General features: G+C 47.6%; 3 protein-coding genes across 7 annotated transcripts; 1 reads left to right on the forward strand and 2 right to left on the reverse strand.

Moving 5' to 3' along the window:
• Positions 1 to 30: 30 nt before the first annotated feature.
• On the forward strand, positions 31 to 5442 carry PCED1A (PC-esterase domain containing 1A). Of its 5 annotated transcripts, none has more exons than XM_061126749.1 (8): positions 31 to 444; positions 718 to 883; positions 1568 to 1647; positions 1757 to 1995; positions 2096 to 2246; positions 2364 to 2610; positions 4642 to 4713; positions 5060 to 5442. In XM_061126749.1, exons 1-8 carry the CDS (start codon positions 244 to 246, stop codon positions 5305 to 5307), a joined length of 1404 nt encoding a protein of 467 aa, XP_060982732.1. In that variant the 5' UTR covers positions 31 to 243; the 3' UTR covers positions 5308 to 5442. The 5 variants fall into 5 exon arrangements, with proteins under 5 accessions (XP_060982732.1, XP_060982729.1, XP_060982727.1 ...); XM_061126746.1 differs by having other exon boundaries at positions 42 to 444; positions 826 to 883; positions 4444 to 4713; XM_061126744.1 differs by having other exon boundaries at positions 46 to 444; positions 4444 to 4713.
• A 12108-nt stretch (positions 5443 to 17550) lies between these two features.
• On the reverse strand, positions 17551 to 18114 carry TMEM239 (transmembrane protein 239). The gene has a single exon (XM_061125669.1). It carries the CDS (start codon positions 18112 to 18114, stop codon positions 17551 to 17553), a length of 564 nt encoding a protein of 187 aa, XP_060981652.1.
• Positions 18115 to 18752: 638 nt separating this feature from the next.
• On the reverse strand, positions 18753 to 19334 carry C23H20orf141 (chromosome 23 C20orf141 homolog). The gene is made up of 2 exons (XM_061125670.1): positions 19069 to 19334; positions 18753 to 18984 (listed from the first exon to the last, which is right to left on the reverse strand). Exons 1-2 carry the CDS (start codon positions 19332 to 19334, stop codon positions 18753 to 18755), a joined length of 498 nt encoding a protein of 165 aa, XP_060981653.1.
• Positions 19335 to 23157: the final 3823 nt, after the last annotated feature.

Consider the following 23157-nt stretch of genomic DNA (forward strand, 5'->3'; position numbering starts at 1 on the left):
GCGGCCAGCGGCCTTCACCGCTGTGGGCGGCAGTACTTGGCCGTCGCTGTGCCCCCGCCCACACGGGGGCGGGCTCGGCCCCGGCTCCTGCTCCCTACGGCGGCCACCAGCGCTGCCTTCTTGTCCCCTCGGACGTTGGGGGGTCGGGCAGGGCAGGACATGAGTGACCGGAAGTGCGAGTTGTGAGCGTTGTCGCCCGGGGCGGGGAGGCCCGAAGCGTCGTCGGGCCTCCGCGACTCACGCATGGAGAGAGCTGGGCGACGGGCTGCGCACCGACCACTAACCGGGACGCACAAGCTCTGCGAGGCAGGAGCAGTGCTGAAGCGACCAGCTCTTCGGGCAAGGGAACATAAGGCTAGGCCCGAAGCCCGCTGCAGGCGACGCGCTCACTCGTGTGCGGGCCTGCCCCAGTCGCTGGTGAACGACTCGGAGCCCCGGGACTCGGTAATTGGCGCGAGTGAGCGCGCGCATGCGCGGGGCGGCGACCGGCACGTGGCGGGGGCAGGGCTGCACCGCGTGGGAAGCGGCAGGGTATCCCGGAGGTTCGCGGGCCTTGGCTCACTCTGCCAAGTGTAACAGAGGCTGGCGCCACCACGGACCCCACTCTGCTGCCGCCACCTGGTACCTGTATCCCTGAGCAGCTTGAAAGGGGCCAGCGCAGGTCTCCTTTATTCCAAAGTGGGCCCTGGAGCTAGTTGAGTCCCCTCCCTCATGCAGCTCAGTGGCCTTTCCCTGCAGCCCGTCGTTGTTGGGGGCAGCATGGTCTTCTGTCTGGAGAACGAGGAGCCGTGCCGCCCGCAGCGAAGCAACATGGTCCATTTCCAGGCCTCGGAAGTCCAGCAGCTGCTACACAACAAGTTCGTGGTCATCTTGGGGGACTCAAGTGAGTGCCCTTCTAGAATCACACTTCCTGGTCCCGCACCTGCTGTCTGTTTTCTGCATCTGGAGACGTTTTGTCTCCATATCAAACCTCTTTCCTGATCCCCAGTCGGTTCCAGTGAAATGAAAGTCACTCAGTCGTGTCCGACTCTTTGCGACCCCATGGACTATACAGTCCATGGAATTCCCCAGGCCAGAGTACTGGAGTGGGTAGCCTTTCCCTTATCCAGGGAATCTTCCCAACCCAGGGATCGAACCCAGGTCTCCGTCATTGCGGACAGATTCTTTACCAGCTGAGCTACAAGGGAAGCCAGTCGGTTCCAGTGCAGAAGGTTTATTTCCCCAATGCCTTCCACAGGTATCCTGACAGATGTAGCCTGTCAGGTTTTTCACCCACACCTTGCTCAGCATTTTTCTTCCTGACAGACCCCCACAGTGTCCGCATGGAAGCAGTGTATTGTGTTGTTTGTTTCTTGGGTGACTTGGCCAGCTTACGTCTGCCAGGTCTCTATGTACACCTGGAAGGAACAAAGTCAGTGCCAGGACTTTAACTTCACCTTTTCTCGTACCTCTAAGTCAGTACTCCACAAAGGTGGTGTTGGGCCACCTCAGCAAGAGGCCTGGATTTGGAAGGAGCTGGGGGTGGGGTAAGGCCTCCCTCAGCCTCAGGATCTCTGTCTCCCTTCAGTCCAGCGGGCTGTGTATAAAGACCTGGTGCTTCTCCTCCAGAAAGACTCACTGCTCACAGCTGCCCAGCTGAAAGCTAAGGTGAGGGAAGCTTGGTGGCCATGCCAGTGATGGGCGGGCACAGACTCTGGCCTGGTAGGGGCCTCCTCCCTGGCTTGGGTCTGACCAGCTGGGTGGGGGGGGTGGGCAGGGGGAGCTGAGCTTTGAACAGGACCAGCTGGTCGCTGGGGGTCAGCTGGGCGAGCTGCACAACGGGACACAGTACCGGGAGGTCCGCCAGTTCTGCTCGGGTTCTGGCCACCACCTTGTACGCTTCTACTTCCTCACCCGCGTTTACTCCGAGTACCTCGAGGAAGTCCTGGAGGAGCTGACATATGGGCCTGCCCCGGACCTGGTGATCATCAACTCCTGCCTCTGGGATCTCTCCAGGTTGGGGCGGGGGGAGAGGGAAATACTGATTGGGGGTGGAGGTATGGCTCAGAGGCCACCCACCCCTGTGTTCTTGCCCACCCTTTGTGCTTCCCAACAGGTATGGCCGCTGCTCGATGGAGAGCTACCGAGAGAACCTGGAGCGAGTGTTTGTGCGCATGGACCAGGTGTTGCCAGATTCCTGCCTGCTGGTGTGGAACATGGCGATGCCCCTAGGAGAGCGTGTCACTGGGGGGTTCCTCCTGCCTGAGGCAAGTGACTGGAGTGCCTCAGGACAGAAGATGGGGCAGCTGATTGGTAGATAGAGGACCCTCCCTCCCGATTCTGCATCATTCAGTGGCTCTTAGATGCTGCATTTTCTCACTCAGCTCCAGCCCCTGGCAGGCTCTCTGCGGCGGGATGTGGTTGAAGGGAACTTCTACAGTGCTACTCTGGCTGGGGACCACTGCTTCGATGTCTTGGACCTCCACTTTCACTTTCGGCATGCAGTACGGCACCGTCACCGGGATGGTGTCCACTGGGACCAGCATGCCCACCGCCACCTCTCACATTTGCTTCTGACCCATGTGGCCGATGCCTGGGGTGTGGAGCTGCCCAAGCGTGACTATCCCCATGGTGAGCCCTGTCACAAGTGGGGAGGGTAGTGATGCAAAGAGGGCCCTCAGAGCATAGGTCTCATAAACAGCAGGACAGAGATCCTCAAGGGGAGTAGAGCCCCTTGAAGGACCATTGTGAATCCTGAGTGTGCTTTCCTTCCCCTGGTCTAGCCCTGTAGTCTCCTCTGCGTACACAAATGTGTATTGAGTACATAAGGCAATATGTCAAAAAACCCGTATGCTACAGATAAACAGGAAAAGAATGGGAGTACTTTTACATAGGAGTGGATGTGGGGCATGGAAAAGCAGAAGCAGAGGAAAGACAATTCAGGCAGAGTGGTAGAAGCAACAAAGCCCCTTGGCAGGGACTGTTAAACCCTCAGTTCCTGCCTGCTTTTAAAGGGGACATCATGGGTGATTGTTCCATGTCTGCTTCTCATCTGAATCATGTCCTGCAAGGGTAAAGTGCCTGCCTCAGTTGTTGGTAATACATCCCTTTCAGCCCCAGTATCTAGCACAATTGCTGTGTATATGGTACCTGCGGGATGGTGTTTATTGAATTGGAGACGTGAGTCATGTTAGAAGGATGTAGTGGCACTAGAGGATGTGAGGACAGAGAGGCCAAGAATGTCACTTTTAGCCTGGAGCTGGAGTATCAGGAAAGTGAATTAGGACTTTGATCATATAATGGTCCAATTTCTTTGATTTTTTAGGTGAGAACTAAATCTCATCTTCCTTGGTGGCTCAGATGGTAAAGAATCTGCCTGCAATGCAGGAGACCTGGGTTCAATCCCTGTATTGGGAAGATCCCCTGGAGCAGGGCATGGCAACCCACTCCAGTATTCTTGCCTGGAGAATCCCTATGGACAGAGGAACTTAGTGGGCTACAGTGCATAGGGTTTCAAAGAGTCAGACACGACTGAGCAACTAGCACACAAATCTCATCTAAATCAGTTGGGAGAACTGATCCCTATCAGAGGAAGGGGTGCTCTAAAGGTTGTAAGGCTAGTTTGTTGTGTGTCAGGTCTTCTGAACCCAGTTTGGAGCCCCAGAAATAGCAACATCAAAAGGAAGAGTTAGGTGGAAGGATGAGTTGATGTGTTTAATGAGGGCAGATCTCTTTGAAGTACTATGGAAATGTTGAGTAAATAGAGTCAATGGTGCCCAGCAGGGAGATGGCCGCTAAGGGCATGAATGTGAACAGTGGCAGAAAGAGCAAAACAATGGCCGTGTTTGGGAGTTGGAAGAGAAGAGAGACTGATGGAGGAAACAAAAGGAGATAAGGATAGAGGCACTTTCAGGGAGGGGAGAGGCTTTTGGCCATGTCATGTGATGGTTAGGAAGTGAGGAAGTGGTTACATTTTTGTAGGAAAAGTATTGAAGGAGTGGAGTAGGGTTAAAAGAGACAGTGAACAGTTGAGAAGGGGATGGTGCCTGGGCAAAAATACTCTTTGTGGGAGGAAGTGTGAAAGGAACCCAAACCTGCTGGGAAAAGGAAGTGATAGGATCTTTGTTTTTAACAGAGACTTACTAAACTTAGTTATTGGTCTTTGAGGAAGAGCTAGGAGAGGACAGATAGACAAGCTGGGCAATAGAGGGAGAAGACTGGAAGGGATCATGAGGTCAGACTGGAGGGGATCATGAACAAAGACAGAGCCACTGACTATTGAGACACAGGGAAGGAGCATAGCTTGGGCTTGGCCTGAAAAGAGAGGGGACGAGGAAACCTGAGTATGAAGTAGAGGATGCTGTGTTCTCCACGAGGAGGAAGTAAAGGTTTGGAAGTGTAGGCTGCCTGAATTCAGGGTGACCTGGCTCCCAGCCCTACCTAAAACAACCATCCTGTTTCTAGACCCATGGATTAAAGACTGGCCAGAGCCGGATCATCTCTTCCAGGGGAGCCAGGGGCAGCCCTCAGACTTCGGCGAGCAGCCGGCCTTGCCCCCACCCTCTCCCTTACCTCCTCCCATGCCTTTTCCCTACCCTCTTCCTCAGCCTTCCCTACCTCCTCTGTTTCCACCTCTGCCCCAGGAACCCCCTTTTTTCCCAGGCCAGCCCTTCCCACCCTGTGAATTCTTCAATTTTAATCCAATGGAAGACTTCTCGATACCACCCCACTTAGGTATGTGTCCCCACAACTTCCCAGCACGCCTTTTCCAGCCCCTCCTTGAACCTCCCTCAACCTAGTCTCCTGTGTCCAGATGGGCTGAGAGACATCAGGGACCCCTTGTGTCCCCCTGGGATTGGGTTCTGTCACAGCTGAGTCTGGAACAGCGTCTGTAGACTCATGAATTAGCTCATTGATTGTCAGTTTCCTGACTTGGCAGTACGGGAAGTGGTATTGCCATTTTGTAGATGGGGGAATTGAAGGCCAGAGCAACTCACCCTGAAGAACCAGAACTGCCTGAGGCAGAGTTGCGCTCACCGTGGCCAGAAGCCCACTCTGATGATGGCTGGTTCTTTTGTAGGACGTGGCCCCGGAGTGAACTGTGTACCTGGCCCCCTGCCTCCTCCAGTCCCCAGCCCTGTCCCCCATGGTCAGCATCGGGGCTTGGCCGTCCACCGGGGGATGGCACGCTGTGTTCACAACAGCCCGTACCATGTGCCGAGGATGGGGGCGCCCTGCAGGCAGCGTCCAAGACACTCAGACAGACTGATCCACACATACAAACTGGATAGCCGGCCTCATGCCCATTCGGGTACATGGCCGGGGTAGACTGGTTCTTGTGTTTGGGCTGTGTATGCCACTGGCCCTGCAGTGCCTGTTTGCCACGCCAGGTGTTGGTGTGGCACCTGCTATGCCTGACGTTGTTGTCCATTGCTGTCACCAATAAAGGCATGGAAAAACAGAGTGACATCTTTTTGTGAAAGGGAGGGAGTCTCTGAACCGTGATCTTAAGAGTTGGGAGCCTACCTCTGGGTTCTCTTCCAGCCTCGGACCTTTCAATCCACACTGTTTAGAAATCATTGAATGCATCTTTCCAGCTGTCTCACACACTCAATTGTATTCCTACCAGAACACACGTGTACTTAACAGAGACCCTGGAGGGGTTACCTATTGTCAGCAATTCTTTGTGATTGGGAAATGTTGAAGGCTGAGTTGTAATTGAAACTGTCAATATTTTATATGGAGTTTGGAATCTGGCTAATTCTCACCTGTACTAGTCTCACCCATTCATATGTATGTTCATTGTTCACCTACTCCTATATACCAACCTTGCCTTGCACAATTTCTTGGCTCATGGTAGACACTCAGAAGTGCTTGGAACTAAGCAAGAAGCTCCCAAGCTGAAGTGGGAGACTGACTAGAAAACCATTACTTAATAGATACAATATGCAGTGGTAGCAAAGTGAACACAAACCTGTTTGGTGGGTGGGCAGTAGAAGAGGAGCAGAGAGAGAATTCCAAGATTGGGAGTAGGGAGTAGGGAGCTGTGCCAAACTTAATAGGAAAATTAAAAGAATTCAGGGACTTCCCTGATGGTAGCGACTAAGACTCCATGCTGCCAATGCAGGCAGAAGCCTGGGTTCAGTTTGTGGTCAGGGAACTAGATACTTCATGCTGCAACTAAAGATCCTGCATCCCACATGCAACTCAGACCTGACACAGCCATATTAATTGATTTTTTAAAAGTACAGCATCTCAGCTTTGACAGTTGATCTTGACCCTGGGTTGGGTGTAGTATGAGGTGCGGGCTGAAGCATGGCAGTACATTGATAAGTGATATGAAGCAGGAAAATACGGAATCACGCAGACTCACTAAATAATCCTTAAGTAGAATAGGCTGGAGAAGAGGATGCAGAATTACTGCGTTACATTTCCTTACTTTTTATTGAAATTTTACTTTGTCAAAGGATGTAACATCTTACACAAATGGAAATAGCAGACCAAAGAAGTGTTGATCCTTGATGGGTAACTACTAGTGCAAATGAAAGGAATCTACTAAATTAACACACACTGGTGCTGGGGAAACTGGTACAGACAACATGAGTTAATAAAACCCTTTAGAGAGTAATGTCATCAGGGCTACTGAGACTTAATGAGAGTGCTTAAAATGAGCTTTGTTTTCTTTGATGTAGACAGAAAGTGGATGGGAACATACAAAAGTGAAACAAAGCCTCTTGTTAGGAAGATAGATTTTAGATAATTTTTATTGCAAAAACTTTTTTTTGTCTTGTTTTCATCAGTTTGGCGAATCCTTTGTTCAATCATTTATTCCTTGACACAAAACCCTTTTCTTTACACTTCTGAAACTGGGGCTTCTCGGTGTTGCTGTGGAAAATTGTACACCTCAAATGGTTTATGGAAGAAAATAATATGAGTTACCCAGCTTCACAGAGCCCTCTCTGTTGGTTGCCATCCTGCTCTCTAAGAAAACCTTGTGTGCGTGCTAAGTCATTTCAGTTGTGTCCAATTCTTTTCGAGAACTGTAGCCTGCCAGGCGCCTCTGTCTAGGCTTCTTCACTCCCTTCCAGCCCCATCCCAAGTCTGGCACGCACACTGTGAGCACTTTGAGACTCCCTGTCAATCTACCTCTATGTCTTGCATTTTCACCCCATCTTGATCTGTGGCTCCCATTGCTGCACAGTGAGGTTTTATAACCTTGTCCTCAGCATCCCAATGTAGATTGAAATCTATTGTAAGGATAAAATGGGGATAAATTATTTTCAGTTTGTTGTCATGTAAGCACATAGTACACTTGACTCCTCTATTAACAAATTTTTTATTAAGTTGTGACTGGGAAACAAGAAACTTAAAAAATAGCTGCATACAAGTCATTACATGAATTTAAATTGTTTCCTGGATTTTGAGACTGTAAAAACAAAAGCTTAAATTTCTCCAGTATGTAGGCACATAGTATGTAGGCTAGTCAAGCATGACAGAACTCAAACTTCACTGACAAATCGTTTAAGAAGAAAAGTGTACATAGACCTCCTCTCATTCATGGAATCTTGGTTTTTAAAAGTGAACCCAATATTCTTTGCTTTGCCATAACAAGATATTCCTGAAAGGGTTAAAAGATGCACCAGCACAGCATGTGACACAAGCCTTTTATTTTTCAAGGGAGAAAAGAATAAATTTGGAAGATTGTTTCTTTCAAAAAACTTTAACCCAGGGACTTCCCTGGTGGTCCAGTGATTAGAACTCTGCCTTCCAATGCAGGGGACCCTGGTTTGATCCCTAGTCAGGGAACTAAGATCCCACATACCTCTCAGTGTGGCCAAAACCCAAAAACAACAAAACCCCAACAACAACTTTAACCCAATTAGAGGTCTCCTAACAAAAGCAGATAACTTGTTTTCTGTCACATTCTCCAGTTAATTGCAAGCACTGTGTGTTGAGTTCATTTTAGTGTTTAAGTACATCTACCATATACATTGGTGAAAGATAAACTCTTTCTGATTGCAGGGAAATGGATCTAAACTTTTTTAAACTGCTTCACTGAAGTATGACAGACAATAAACTGCACATATTTCAAATGCACAATATGATAATTTTGACATGTATACAACATGAAACTGTCATCACAATCAAACTTACCCTTTATATAATCATTCCCTGAAGCCCTTCCTCACAACCTCCTACATCTTCACATTCGCATCCATAGGCAATTTGTACTAACTGATCTGCTTTCTGTTACTATGGATTAATTTGTATTTCCTAGAGTCATAATAATTAATTATTAATAAATGGAGTCATTCAGTAGATACTCTTTTCATCTGGCTACTTTCACTCAGCCCAATGAATGGAATTAATTCATCCATATTGTGTGCATCAGTAGTTCATTCCTTTTTATAGCTGAGTAGCATTCCATTATATGTGATATCTATGTTTATCCATTTTCCTGTTGAGGGACACGAGTTATTTTCAGTTTTTGACTCTACAAATAAAGCCGCTATGAACATTTCTGTATGAATCTTTGTATAGACATATGCTTTCATTTCTCTTGGGGAAATATCTAGGAATAAAATGTCTGGATCATATGGAAGATGTATGTTTAACTTTTTAAGAAACTACCAAATGATTTTCCAAAGTGGTTGTCCCATTTTACATTCGCACTGACAGTGTATGAGGGTTGAAGTTCTTCCACATCCTTGATGACACTTGGTATCAGTTATCTTTTTAATATTAGCCATTCTAATAGAGGGAATGTATGGTTTTAATTTGCATTTACATAATGACTAACAATATTGAACATTTTCCTGTGCTTATTTGCAATCTATATGTCTTTTTTGGTAAAATTTCTGTTTAAATTGTTTGTTCTTCATCACCATGCCCCCTTTTAAAAACATTACTGGGCTTTGAGAGTTCTTTACTTTGGATCCAAGTCTGTTATCAGATATATATTTTCTAAATACTTTCTCCCAGAGTGTGGCTTGTCTTTTGAAGAACAGAACATTTTAATTTTAGTCAAGGACAGCTTATTCAATTTTTCTTTTATGGATTATATTTTCGGTGTCATATCTAAGAAATCTCTACCTAACCCAATGTCACAGCTATTTTCCTCTGCTTGCTTCTAGAAAGTTTATAGTTTTAGGTTTTACATTTAAGTCTATGATATGTTTTGAATTAATTTGTGTACATGGTATAAGGTATGAATTGAAATTCATTTTTTTGCATATGAATATCTAATGGTTCCAGCCCATTTGTTGAAGACTGATCTTTCTCCGCTAAATTCTGTTAACATTGTTGTAAAAAATCATGTGTGTATTACATGTAGATCTATATCTGGATTTTCTGTTTCATTTATCTATTAATATTTGTTTAACTTAATGCCAGTACCAACTCCCTTGATTTCTACAGCTTTATGATAAGTCTTGGAATCAGGTAGTGTTAGTCTTCCAAATTTGTTTTTCTTTATCAAAGTTATTCTGACTATTCTAAGACCTTTACATTTCCAAATGAGTTTTAAAATCAGCTTATTAATTTCTACACAAATTCTGAGATTTTGCGATTGTATCAAACACATAGATCAATTTGGGAACACTTGAGATCTTACTAATATTGAGTCACCCAACCCAATGAGCAAGATATATCTCTCCATTTATTTAGGTCTTCTTTAATTATTCTCAGCAATATGTTATTGTTATCTGTGTATAGATCTGCCATATCTTTTGTCAGATACTCCCAAGACCCTCATTATTTTATTGTAAGAAAGATTTTAAAGTATCTTTTTCTGACCATTCACTTGCTAGTACAGAAAACTACAACTGATTTTGTATTTTGACCTTGTATCATAACTACGATCATGTACACATAACTTTGCGAAATTCGGTTATTCTGGTAGCTTTTTGATAGATTCCATAGGATTCTCTACTTAGACAATTTTGTTGTCTGTGAATAAAGACACTTCTTGCTTTCCAATCTGTATGCTTTATATTTATATTTCTTGCCTTATTGTCCTGGCTAGGACATGCAGTACAATGTTAAATAGAAATGGTGAGAACAGACATACTTGTCTTGTTCCTGATCTCAGAGGGAAAATATTCAGTTTTTCACCATTAAGTGTGAGACTAACTGTAGGCTTATCATAGATGCCCTCTGTAAAATTAAGAAGGTTTCCTTCTACTGCCAATTTGCTGAGAGGTTTTGTTTTTATTTTAAATCAGGAATGGATATTGTATTTTGCCAAATGCCTTTTTTATGACTATGGAAATAATCATGTATGCTTTTCAGTTTGATAATATGGTGAAGTCCACTGATTATATTTGAGTGTTAAACAAATCAATGCATTCTTGGCTTTAAAAAGGAAAGAGAAGGACTTCCCTAGCAGTCCAGTGGTTAAGGCTCCAAGCTTCCATGCAGGAGGCATAGATTCCATCCCCAGCTGGGGAACTAAGATCCTGTATGCTGTGCCACTAAAAAAAAAAAAAAAAAAAAAGAGAGAGAGAGAGATTGTACAGTCTGAAGGTGATAGAGTAAAGATGCTATTTCCTTCTCTCAGAAATCACCCAAGCAAAAATGAAAACAAGAAAAAGAAATGTAAACACCATATGAATTAGCTGGATAGGCTGAAAAAGAGCAGTGGAACCACTGCATGGTACAACTTACTTTGGAAATTATTGGGCAGCATTTACTAAAGTTGAACATTTACATTTTCTGTGATTTGACAATTTCACTTCAAGAGATCTGTACATCAGATCTACCAAAAAACTTGCACAAGAATATTCATAGAATGTTTTTTCATAGTATCCAAAACTTGGAAACAAGCCAAATGTCCATCAGCAAGAGTGAATAAATAGTTTTCCCATACAATGAGATTGATATAAAGGAAAACAAAATACTGATAGATGCAAGGATATGGGTAAATCTCACAGATGCAATCCTGAAAGAAGTCAGACACTAGAGTACATTTTGTATGATTTTATTCTGCACAATTTCAACAATAGGCTGCATAGATTCTGCATAGGTTTCAACAATCTATGCTGATAGAAATCAGAATCATGATTACCTTTTGAAGGAGATACTGATTGGGAAAGGGCATGATGGAACTTTCTGGAACAATGGGAAAGTTTTATCTGGGTGGTAGTTACCTGGGCACACACACAAACCAACAAATATGTAAAAGTTTATTGAACCATACCCTCAATACTTGTACACTTATTTGCATGTAAAATGTATGAATTATATGTAAGTTAAAAGGGAGCTAGGGTAGTTCACTGGTGGCTGGTGGACTAGTGGTTAGGATTCTGGGCTTTCACTGCTGTGGCCTGGGTTCAATCCCTGGTCAGGAGATCCCAAAAATAATGTAGTGCAGCCAAACAAACAAACAAGAAAAACAGGATGTGCTTCTTTCCAGTAGTGGTTTAACATTAAAAGACACCTAAAAATTTAATTCACCACATAAACAGAATAAAGCAGAATAAACAGTCCTTGTCAGTTTAGTTCAGTCACTCAGTCATGTCTGACTCTTTGCGACCCCATGGATTGCAGCATGCCAGGCTTCCCTGTCCATCACCAACTCCTGGAGCTTGCTCAAACATGTCCATCGAGTTGGTGATGCCATCCAACCATCTCATCCTCTGTCTTCCCTTCTCCTTCCACCTTCAGTCTTTCCCAGCATCAGGGTCTTTTCCAATGAGTCAGTTCTTCACATCAGGTGGCCAAAATATTGGAGTTTCAGCTTTAGCATCAGTCCTTCCAATGAATATTCAGGACTGATTTCCTTTAGGATGGACTGGTTGGATCTCCTTGCAGTCCGAGGGACTCTCAAGAGTTTTCTCCAACAACACAGTTCAAAAGCATCAATTCTTCGCCACTCAACTTTTATAGTCCAACTTTCACATCCATACATGACTACTGGAAAAATCATAGCTTTGACTAGACCTTTGTTGGCAAAGTAATATCTCTGTTTTTTGTATGTTGTCTAAGTTGGTCATAGCTTTTCTTCCAAGGAGCAAGCGTCTTTTAATTTTATGGCTGCAGTGACCATCTGCAGTGATTTGGAGCCCCCCCCCCCAAAAAAAAAGTCTGTCAGTGTTTCCCCATCTATTTGCCATGAAGTATGGGACCGGATGCCATGATCTTCATTTTCTGACTGTTGAATTTTAAGCCAGCTTTTTCACTCTCTCACTTTCATCAAGAGGCTCTTTAGTTCTTCTTCACTTTCTCCCATAAGGGTGGTGTCATCTGCATATCTGAGGTTATTGATATTTCTCCCTGCAATCTTGAGTCCAGCTTGTGCCTGGCATTTTGCATGATGTACTCTGCATATAAGTTAAATAAGCAGGGTAACAATATACAGCCTTGACATACTCCTTTCCCTATTTGGAACCAGTCTGTTGTTCCACCTCTGGTTCTAACTGTTGCTTCTTGACCTGCAAACAGATTTCTCAGGAGGCAGGTAAGGTGGTCTGGTATTCTCACCTCTTTCAGAATTTTCTACAATTTGTTGTGATCCACACAGTCAAAGGCTTTGGTGTAGTCAATAAAGCAGAAGTAGATGTTTTTCCGCAACTCTCTTGCTTTTTCAACGATCCAACGGATGTTGGCAATTTGATCTCTGGTTCTTCTGCCTTTCCTAAATCCAGCTTGAATACCTGGAAGTTCACGGTTCACGTGCTGTTGAATCCTGGCTTGGAGAATTTTGACCAAAATAGTCGTTGTAGTAGATGCAAAAATTTTTTATCATTCAACCTCCACTCATCAAAACTGCTAGCAAACTAGGAATAGAAAGGAATTTGACTGGATAAAAGTGAACTATCAAAGCTTTACAGTAATTCTCAATGGTGGAAACTTAGAAGCAGTTCTTTCAAAATCAGGATCAAGTCAAAGGTACCAGTGAGCAGTATTTCCATATGTCATTGTCTTGGAATTCCAATACAAATCAGAAGATGAACATGAAGAAAGAGGTCCTATCCTCTTATTTCTGGCTTTTAGACAGATGTGGTATCTTTGGGCTTAGAGGACTTTACAACTTTCATATATGTTACAAATATTTTTAAGTATACAGTATCACATATCAGTTTTTTAAAACTGTATTTTGGTTAGACGTTTGAAGACACAGGCCAGAAAATATGGTAAAAGCTACACCTCTTAAGTTCTTTTATTTTAAGATGAAAATATCTGAAAGGTAATAGAGATGTTTGCACCGCAGAAAATGACTTGTCCAAAGTGGGCTGATGTACATCTAGATCCTGACAGAACCTCACAAAATACAGCTCTTTACCCTAGGAAGAATGGAATAATAGACTAGGATTAGAACAGCAGTCGGGGTCAGTGAAGCTCATGAGATTGGGCCCTTCCTTCTCCAGGATTCTCAGGAGCTCTGCCCTTGCTGTCTCTGAGTTTTTGGCTAGGGGACCCAGGCTAGGGATTTGGGTTAAAGAGATTTTGTAGTCAGTGAAGCCGCCGCTGGGAAGACAGTGGGCGGGAGAAGCTTCTTCCTGGCCCCAGGATCTACCAGTTCACCCACTGCCGGTTTTAGGACCCGGCCGTGAGAGACTTCTCCTGCTCTTCGCTTCCGTCTCACACGCAGCCAAGTCCGACTCTTCGAAATCAGAGCTGGAGGTCTCCGCCAGGGGGGCACACCTGGCATCGAGTCTGCAGACTATGATTCCGGGGGTGGGGGGGGGGCGGGTGGTGAAGGTGGAGGGAAGGTGTTGATTTACGGGGATAGCTGGCACTTCCCTGTGTGGGTGCCCACAGCCCTCTGATCTCTGGCCAGGCTTGGGATTTTCTTCCGAACATCAGGCCCTTGCCCACCGCACTCTGCCTCCACGGTCAACGCACCAGCTTGGAGCTCCCCAGCCGTTGTCCGGACCCTCTCCGGTGCCCCTGAGCCTATGCGCCCCTTACCCGGCCCCTGCACCTGGGGCAACCTCCCAGAGCAACGCAGCCCCCCCCCCACCCCCACTTTCTCCTCCCCTCGAGGCCCAGTCGCCCCCTCCCGCGCCCCACCGCCCCCACCCCCCCACGGCCCCGGCTCGTGGCCACAGACTCTGCGAGCAGGGTCCTCTGCTCACCCTCTAGCGCGCGCAGAGCCGCGTCTGGGTAAGAGCGCCCCCTCCCGGCTCCCCGTAGCAGGTCCAGAGCGGTTCCCCGGCGCCGCCCTGACCTCTTCCAGGGATCACTCTTTTTCCCACCAGGGTGGTCACTCACACCTCTAGCTGAAGTGGCGCCCCCAGCTTTGTGAGCTCCCGTGACACCGTCCTCTGGGACCCTCCCGCATCCTGGCCGCTCTTACTCATTGCTCCCGGTCCTTGGGGCAGAAGAGAGTCTTACCCGGCGCTCCTGCTCCTAGGCGCCCCCCACGGTGCGTGTGTGCGGCTGTGGAACCTGTCTCACTTTCTCAGATGCAAGACCCCTCGCGGCTGACACCTCCTCCGCTCCGGTTCTTTATGCTCCGCCTGATCGGGTTTACTTTTCTGGCCAGGCTATAGAAGTTACTGGATCCCCACCCACCCCTACCCCAACCTTACCTGAGCATGCTGCGGGGTGGGGCCCGCAAAGAAGCCCTGGTCACTTAGGCCTGTGGAACAGCTTCTTGGCCCAAACGGAAAGGCTTAGAACTTCATTCCGGCATGTTCATTCTCCCCAGGCTTGAATTATTAAGCGACTTAAGTCTAAATGGATAACTTTGTCTACATTTAAAGTAATTTCAGGAATTATGTTTTTCTTTCCTCTCTGCAAGGTTCCTCACCTTCCCCTTTCCTGTATACTCCCTCCCATTTGCCTGATTCTAGAGTTGACCATTCCATTCTTTTTTTTATTCTTAGTTTTTAAGTGTCTGGTTTTGCTGGCATGCATTTTAAATTTGTGTGAAAAGAATTGTGTTTTTTCTCGTTCAGCTATTTTTCACTCAACGCTGGGATTTCAAGATCAATCTGTATAACTTCCACCCCTTCTAAGTGCTGCCTCATCTCCACAGTGGTCCATTCTCAGATGGTATCCCTTCAACATATTCCCTCACCTGCAGTGCTTCTCAAACTTCGCCCAGTGTATCCCCTGGGAGTCTTGTTAAAAATGCAGGCTCTGATTCATGACTCCTGGGGTGAGGCCTGAAACTCTACATGTGTAGCCAGTTTCCAGGTGATGCTGATACTGTTGGCTTTGGGACCACACTTTGAGGAGCAAGACCATCTTGGGCCTCTGTGAAAATTCTTCTTGGGTTGCTATGTGCCACATAGCATTTTGGGTCACAGGCTATGTGTTGATCTAATTTGATAGGTATTGCCCATTTGCTCTCTGGCCTGCCTGTGCCACCCTACCTCACACCAGCAATACAGGAGGGTAGAAGATATACATTTACACGGGGAAGGGAAGACGGCTTCCTCCTTGCTCCTGCCAAAATCCTGCCCCTCAGTGTGTCTGGTTGGGGCCAAAACCTCCTCTCTCAATTAGAATGGTCCCAAGGCTCCAGAGTGATATCCCTGGCCAACAACGCACAGCCATGTTAGTGATGGGTCCGGGCTTCATCTCTGACAGGAGCTTAGAGAACCGGCACTGAGAAGCCCTGGGCTCTTCAGTGAGGTTATATTTCCTTCATTGCTTTCTCTTTAGTAGCCTGTCAGGCTGGACTAGGACTCAAACAACCTGACCTTACCATAGGCAAGTAGCTATCCTATGCCTGACTTCTTGTCTCTAAAATGGAATAGTAATAGCATAGCTACAGTTTGTGGTGTGAGGAGTCAGTCCAGGAATTTTGCCCACATACCAGATGCCCCATGGGTGCCCCAGGACAGGTGTGCTTGCTTTTGTTTTAACCAACAGAAAAATGAAGTTCAAGAAGGGTTAGCAATTTTTACCAAAGCTGTGGGACTGGAAAGTGGCAGTGCTTGGATTCAAACCCAGCTTGAGCTAATACACCAGAGCCCATGATAGCTATGACGCTTTGCCACCTCCATGGCCTGCCTTGACCTTGCTACCAGGCCATATTTCAGGGAGAACAGGAAGGAAAAAGGAAGGAAGGACTGTGTCTGGGGTTTCAGGAGGTGATACTGAAGGCATCTGATCAGTGGCACGCAGGGTTATGAAACTCCACAGTGAATGGGTTTTAGCAAAAATGAACGTGGGTTCTAGGGGCTGGTTCACAGGGCTTGAGTATTTAGGTGGCCGGAGAGGAGGCTTTTAGTTGAGGGATATAGGAGCGAGGGTTTTAAGGTGATGTATGTAGTGGGATCAAGACTGGATAGGAATTGGTGAGGGTCAGGGATTAAGTGGAGGCCTGGTATTAGGTGGGGGTCAGGTGGGTGGGTCTTACCTATCATGTGTCTTACTTGTAGTGACTAATCACTCACTGTTTTGTCTGGAGGGTTAGCTGAGATGTGAAAAGCCAGCATCCTGGGCATCAAGGGATGCCACCTTCCAAGGCTCTCCTGGTGTTGTAAACAGTTTGTTGGGTTGGTTTTAGAAACTCGTGGGCTATGTTTTCCCCACTCACATGGCTGTGCAAGCCATCTCCCGGCACCAAGTCCCCCCGAGCATTTCACAGTCAGAAGAGTTCAACACCTGCATGTTTTGAGATTTCATGGCATATGACCTTTTCACCTCTTGTTCGCACTCATCCATCCTCCGTTTACCATTGTAGGGTCCAAACTGTATCCAAGACAGAACATTTCTCTGAAGGCCTAGAGAAGCTTTCTGCTCTTTAGAGTTCCATACAATATCTTACAGTTTTCTGGTCTTTACAAAGTACTTCACACACAGATATTATTGCCTTTGACTCACAGCAGCTCCATGACAGGACCCACTTAATACCAAGGCTCAAAAGAATTAATTGGCCAAGGTCACACACTGCATAGGTGGGTGAAACGGGACTTGTTTGTTTTTCCATAGCAAACCTTAGGAGTCTTAAAGAATAAGTTCTCCCTGGGAAACTCACTGTGTTGGTTGGCTCATTTCCCAGACTTGGGGATGTGGATGAGGCAGGAGGTAGGAAGTCTAGGGAGTGGGGAATGCTTGGGCAGAAACATCTGGAAGGTGAAGGCTGAGGTCTCATGAGGATTCTGGCTAGTCCTCTCCCAGCTACATTTTGTCATTGAGCCCTTTCTAGAGCCTGGGCAAGTGAAAAGAGGCGGTTGGTGGGGGGAATGGTAAATACAGGTAGAAGTTGCTATGAGTCTAAAGCTGAGGCAGTTGAGCAGCTGCAAGAAAAAGATGCTGCCAGCTGCTAAGGGGACCCCAGTAGAATCAGCACATGCATGTGGAAACTCTTGGTGGCTTGGCCAAGCTCTGCTCCTGGCTGAGCCTTCTGCCCTAACCTGTCTTCTCAAAATTTCTGGCCCTCCACACCAAGTACCTGCAGCATCAGCTTGAGGGAGGTGCCCAGAGGTCAGGCCAGTCTATCCTGCTAGCTCCGGCAATATCACCCATGTCCCGCCCAGTCCCAGCTAGAGACTGTAGGTCAGGGGCCTGCTGACACAGAAAGGCCCTGGTCCCACTGCCCTCCCTCTCCCCTGGGCCTCAGGCCCTAGGCCAGGGCTCAACAGACACAAGCAGCGGGATGGGGTTGCCCTTCTATTGGTCCAAGTCCTGAGCATTGCCTGGGTGAGACATGGAGGTGAGGAGGCCCACGAGGCTCAGTAGTGTGGAAAACAGCAGCAGGAAGGAGGCGGTGAAGAGCAGCGCGGGCAGGGCGCTGAGCAACAGCAGCAGGACAGCCGGCAGCAGATGGCGCCACACCGCAGCCGCCACGGGCCACAAGGAGCTCAGGAGGTGGGAGCCGGTGGTGAAGAGCGCATGACACAGCATCAGGGCCAGCAGCAGGTAGAGGATCCCCTCGAGACCCCAGAGCACACGCTGCAGTGGCTGCCGCCAGCCGGACGTAGCCCACCACTGGGTCCAGCTCGGGGGCACGTGACACATGCACCAGCGCACCCAGCCCTCCCGAGAGACCCAGGCTGACCAGGGCACCGCGCGCTGCGGCCCCTCGCCGGCCCCGATGGCATCTGTCTCCACTCGTAGCTGCTGCATCGTGGTTGGTGCACCTAGGGAGAGGGCCAGGCCAGCTGCAGGAGCAGCCCTGGAGCTGCCTGGGACCTCAGGGCAGGTGCGGGTGCAGGGATCAGGAGGGACCAGCATGGGTGTGGTGGGGCTTTGAACTGGGGTCTTACCTCTGGGCAGAACCACCTAAGTCATGTTGCTTCCCGCCGCACCCAGGACAGCCTGGCAGCCAGCGTTGAGCCCCCACTCTCAGTGCCCCCACCCTCCCCAGAGGAGCCCTATTATGACCCGGGTCGGGGTGGGGGACAGCCAAGAGGGAGACCACTGCTGGGTGTGAGGTTTACCTGAACTTCTCTCATGGACCCTTCAGGCTTTAGGGGAGCCTGGTGAGTCCACAGATGTAGTCTTTCATGTTTTCTTGTGGAAAGCCCTCTTTGGAGCCCTCCCTTCCCTGCTGGCCTGTATCCAGCCCTGCTTCACTCTTATAATTCTTTCAGGAGAAGTTCTCTAGAATCACAGAGGAGGCCAGAATAGCCTCCCCCAACTTGTAAGTTTTGAGATGGCTCCATACCCTGCACTGGGCTCCCTGCCCCTTATTTCACATTTTACTGATGCCCTCACACTCAGACTTAGGTATCTACTGTCCACATTGTGAGGCCAGAGGTCCCCCGAGATGCAGGCTGAGGGATAAAGGAGTATCCTCCCATCTTCCCAACCTAGGATGGAGGAAAGGAAGCCTGAGCAAACAGCATGGCCAGTGTATTTCCGGAGGGCACTCAGGTCCAAGGATGGAGGCAAAAAGCAAGGGCAAGCAGGGCCAAGGGCACACCGCGGGCTCCCAGGAGCAACCCCGCGCCCAGGAGAAGCAGCAGCAGAGCCTCCTGGAGGCTGAGTCGTCCTGAGACTGCCACCGCGGGTGGAGCCTCCTGCTGCCCTGGACCCTCGCCGGCCCCCTGACTCTGGCCCCCTGTGAGATGTGTGTGCTGTGACCAGGTGGGACCTGCAGGCCTGTGGAGAGAAAGGGCGGCAGCTAGGCTTTGGGAGGCTGATGGTTTGCCCACCTGCCCAACCTGTAGGCTGCAGTCCACTTACCGGCGGAGCATGTCGAAGGCCAGGAAGCTGACCAGTAGCAGCAGCAGCAGCAAGGCTGGGCCAGTTGTGGAAAAGATGGCCCGAATTGTCAGCCCGAGTGCCCCCAGTCCTAGGACACTGTCCAGGACCTGGGCCCAGCTAGGGCCCGAGGGGGACACAGATGGACCCACTGGACTAGCCGATCCCTCCCCAGCACCCATGCCCCTGGGAGGGACTGGGGTAGGAGAAACAGCAGCTTCAGGCCTGGGTAAGCAGAGGTGCGTCATGGAGGAAGGTGGAGGTTACAGGAAGTGCTGGGCGAGGTGGGGAGTGGGAGCATGGGAGGGGTTGGTGACGGGCCTCAAGGGTAGGCTCAGGCAGTGGGGAGTTGGACTGTTTAGGAATCTCCCCCCTCCTCACACACCCACTCACCAAACCCTCCTCACCTCCTCCCACTTCGGTCAGTCATTCTGGTTGGTTGGGCAGCTGGAGCATTGTGACCTATTGCCAGGTGGGGTCCTGGGGTAAGCGGGGTGGGGTGGGGTGGGGGTTGCTAATGCTGGCCCTGGCCTCATAATTAGCTGATGGTGTAGCCAAAAGGAGGTCTGACATTTAAGAGCTAAGGCTCATCCTCTTGTCTTTGCTAATTCTCCACCCAAGGGGCCCGTGGGGATCTGGGTTGCCAGGAGGCATTCTAACCCCATCACCACCTGGGCAGCTGACCAAAAGAGGAAGAGCCACTTTCTTTGTCTCACAGGTTCCCAGGACTAGGTGTCCAGGGGCAAGTCACTCAACCTGTCTGTCCCCAGTTCTCTCCCTTGAGAGCAGGGTGATGCCTGTGGGCATTCATGTGGGGGATTTTTCAGAACTTCAGTCCTGGAATGCATGGATAGACTCTGCCAGGAAGCAACCTGAGGCTTTCTGGAGTGGGGTAACCACGTGACCTGCTAAATGGGGGTGGGGCAGGAGGGACTGTTTAGGTGTTAGAAGCAATGTGGTTTGTGGGAGGTGTTCTGGATACTGGCATTCCAGAAATGGCACAGAGAATGTGACTGTAAGAGGGCTGCAACATAGTAACCCCAAAATTGGAGGTTAAGTTTACCCTCCAAGAATGAAATTAAGAAGAATGAACATGTATGTAGGGATTGATCTGGAAAAGAAACCTGTCTCCACCGATAATCTGTAAATGGTCACAGAGGTTCCAGCACATTTCAGTTTAGTGACTTGAGAGGCAAGAGTGAAAATGGGTCATAATCGAGAGAACTTAATCCTTGTTCTCATATTTTGAAGGAAAACTGATGGAGGTAGAGGTAGGGGGACAGTGGCCATACAGCCCCTAGGAGAGGAGGAGACAGAACAAGCATCTTGCTGCATACCTGTCTCCAGGGGACTCTGTTCAAAGATTCAAGCCTAGTGACCTTGACATATTTGGTGATGGCGGGCTCAATAACGATAGAGCCAATGCCACCAACCCTTGGGAGCTTTCATTGGTTGCTTTTTTCTAAGTCAGCCCAAAACAATAAAGCAACACCCACAAAATTTTGAGGAAGATTATTTACAACTTAGTAACATGGCATCACTGACTCGGTGGACATGAGTTTGAGTAAACTCCGGGAGTTGGTGATGGACAGGGAGGCCTGGCGTGCTGGGATTCATGGGGTCTCAAAGAGTCGGACATGACTGAGCAACTGAACTGAACTGAGCTGAACATTGGAGAAGGCAATGGCAACCCATTCCAGTACTCTCCCTGGAAAATCCCATGGATGGAGGAGCCTGGTAGACTGCAGTCCATGGGGTCGCTAAGAGTCAGACATGACTGAGTGACTTCACTTTCACTTTTCCTTTCATGCATTGGAGAAGGGAATGGCAACCCACTCCAGTGTTCTTGCCTGGAGAATCCCAGGGATGGGGGAGCCTGGTGGGCTGCCCTCTATGGGGTCGCACAGAGTCAGACACAACTGAAGCGACATAGCAGCAGCAGCAGCAGTAACATATATCTGTCTACATGATTATTAAGTATGAGGGTAAAGACATTTTAAGCCAAACAAGGTCTCGAAAACTTCATCTTGCATACACTCTTTCTTAGAAAGCTACTGGAGGATGTGCTTCAGAAGAACAATGAACTAAACTAGGAAAGAAGTGAGGCTAACAACAGGAAAGGGATGATGAGAAAGACCTGGGATGTCAGCAATGTTTCCAGATAAAGAAAGCAAGCAACCCCAGATTAGAATCAAAAGACAGATACTCCAGGAGGAGTGTCTCTAGAAGAAAATAAAACTGATTATCTGTTGTTTTTAGACATATGCAAAATATTTAGCTCATTTGGAAGCTTTGGGATTGAATTAACTAGTTTCCTAAAAACCAAGCAAATGATAAAATAATTGCTAAATCCAGGAAATACAAAAAATTGAACAATAATCATGATCATAATATAAGAATTGAATATTGACCCTAGTGATTAAGCTCTTTTGGGAGGATGGCAGGGGGAAATGTATATTTCCCCCCAAAATGTGTATTTTGGTGTATGTTGCAGGGACAGCTGGTAGGAAAGCAAAATCCTTAATTCCATAGCAGGAAATCTACAGATAAAATCTAAACATAAAAGTCCAAGAAATATATCCCAATACAAAATGAAAAGTTTAAAGTTTAGGGGGAAAATATTCAAGAAATAGCAATAGAAACATAAAGGTAAATACAAGGAGAAATAAAAAACTAAAAGTGGTTAACCTGGTAATAGAGAAGCATAGAGAAGGCTCTTCTGTTACAAATCTAAATGTGATGTACCTTTAAAATCATATTCTGTAGTATTTTGATTAAAATGATTTCTTTTTTTTTTTTTTTTAAGCAAATCAATGTTAGTATCTTATGGTGGAGATCAGGAATATACCCTCCCAGTTTGAATGAAATACCAATTTCCTAAAGTTATGTGGATATACTCTTGTGGCTTGAGATAAAATTTTCAGTAACAGTATCAAACACCATCAAACTCAGAAAGCGGTGAATCTCATGCATTTTAGATGGAGTTGCTCTAAACCTCCATCTAGTGCTTCTCAGCCCACATGAATCTCCTGGGGTTGAATCCTCTGGGAATTTTTTTAAAATGCAGATCCTTGGCCACACTTTGAGGAGCAAGGCTCTAGAAGACATTGATTCACAGAAGAGAGATAGCTGGGGCAGGAAGTTGTGAGGGGAGAGAGGCATGTAGGAAGACACATCCAGATGCCACGGGAGTCCCCATCAGCGCTCACCTGCCTCACAGGAGAGCACTTAGTGGAGAGTGAGTATCAAGAACAGGAGATTGGGAGGCACAGAGAGGCAGCAGATTAAGCTACTTCTCAGTTTGTGCAGCCAGAGACGTAGCCTCCTCTCTTCTCTTGATAATGTTTTGTTCTATCTACATATGTGGGAGCAAGAGGACTATATTAAGCTGTTTCCCTACCTTTAGTTCATCCAGTTAACGTAGGGGCCCCCAGGAACCACATATATTCTCACTTCGTCACAGCAACCCAGAAAGGAAGACATTATTGTTCCCATTTTACAGATGAGAAAACGGAAACTCAGAGACAAAATTACTGTCTAAGGAAACCCAAACAAAATGAGCAGCAGAAGTGGCATGTGATATTAAGCTTGTGTGGTACCAAAGTCATCTATCATCTCTGCCTCCAGCCACCTGATCACACTGGGGAGCGTCCAGGAGAGTCCTGTAGGTAAATTAAAATGGAGGAAGTCTTGTTCAAGCTTCAGAAGCAGGAGAGCAGGCCTCTGACCTGCTTCTGACCTGCCTGGACACTGCTCAGATTCTGTGCCTACCCACAAGCACAGCAAGTCAGGCAGTACTTTAGATAAGAAAGGGAATGGGACTTCTTGAGCTCCTGGAGGTCTGGCCAACCATGCCTGAGGTTAACAAAAATTTTATGGGCTTCCCTGGTGGCTCAGACGGTAAAGACTCCGCCTGCAATGCGGGAGACCTAGGTTCAATTCCTGCGTTGGGAAGATCCCCGGGAGAAGGGAATGGCTACCCGCTCCAGTATTCTGGCTTGGAGAATTCCATGGACAGAGGACCCTGGCAGGCTATATAGTCCATGGGGTCTTGAAGAGTTGGACACAACT

Source organism: Dama dama, chromosome 23 (genome assembly GCF_033118175.1).
Source record: "Dama dama isolate Ldn47 chromosome 23, ASM3311817v1, whole genome shotgun sequence".
NCBI classification, from domain to species: domain Eukaryota; kingdom Metazoa; phylum Chordata; class Mammalia; order Artiodactyla; family Cervidae; genus Dama; species Dama dama.

Coding starts and splice junctions, on each gene's coding strand:
- TMEM239 (XM_061125669.1), bottom strand. CDS start 18,114: ATGCTGGTCCCTCCTGATCCCTGCACCCGCACCTGCCCTGAGGTCCCA.
- C23H20orf141 (XM_061125670.1), bottom strand. CDS start 19,334: ATGACGCACCTCTGCTTACCCAGGCCTGAAGCTGCTGTTTCTCCTACC. Junction 18,985..19,068: donor GCCTTCGACATGCTCCGCCG/GTAAGTGGACTG, acceptor TTCTCTCCACAG/GCCTGCAGGTCCCACCTGGT.
- PCED1A (XM_061126744.1), top strand. CDS start 244: ATGGAGAGAGCTGGGCGACGGGCTGCGCACCGACCACTAACCGGGACG. Junction 2,247..2,363: donor GGGGGTTCCTCCTGCCTGAG/GCAAGTGACTGG, acceptor TTTCTCACTCAG/CTCCAGCCCCTGGCAGGCTC. Junction 4,714..5,059: donor CTCGATACCACCCCACTTAG/GTATGTGTCCCC, acceptor GTTCTTTTGTAG/GACGTGGCCCCGGAGTGAAC.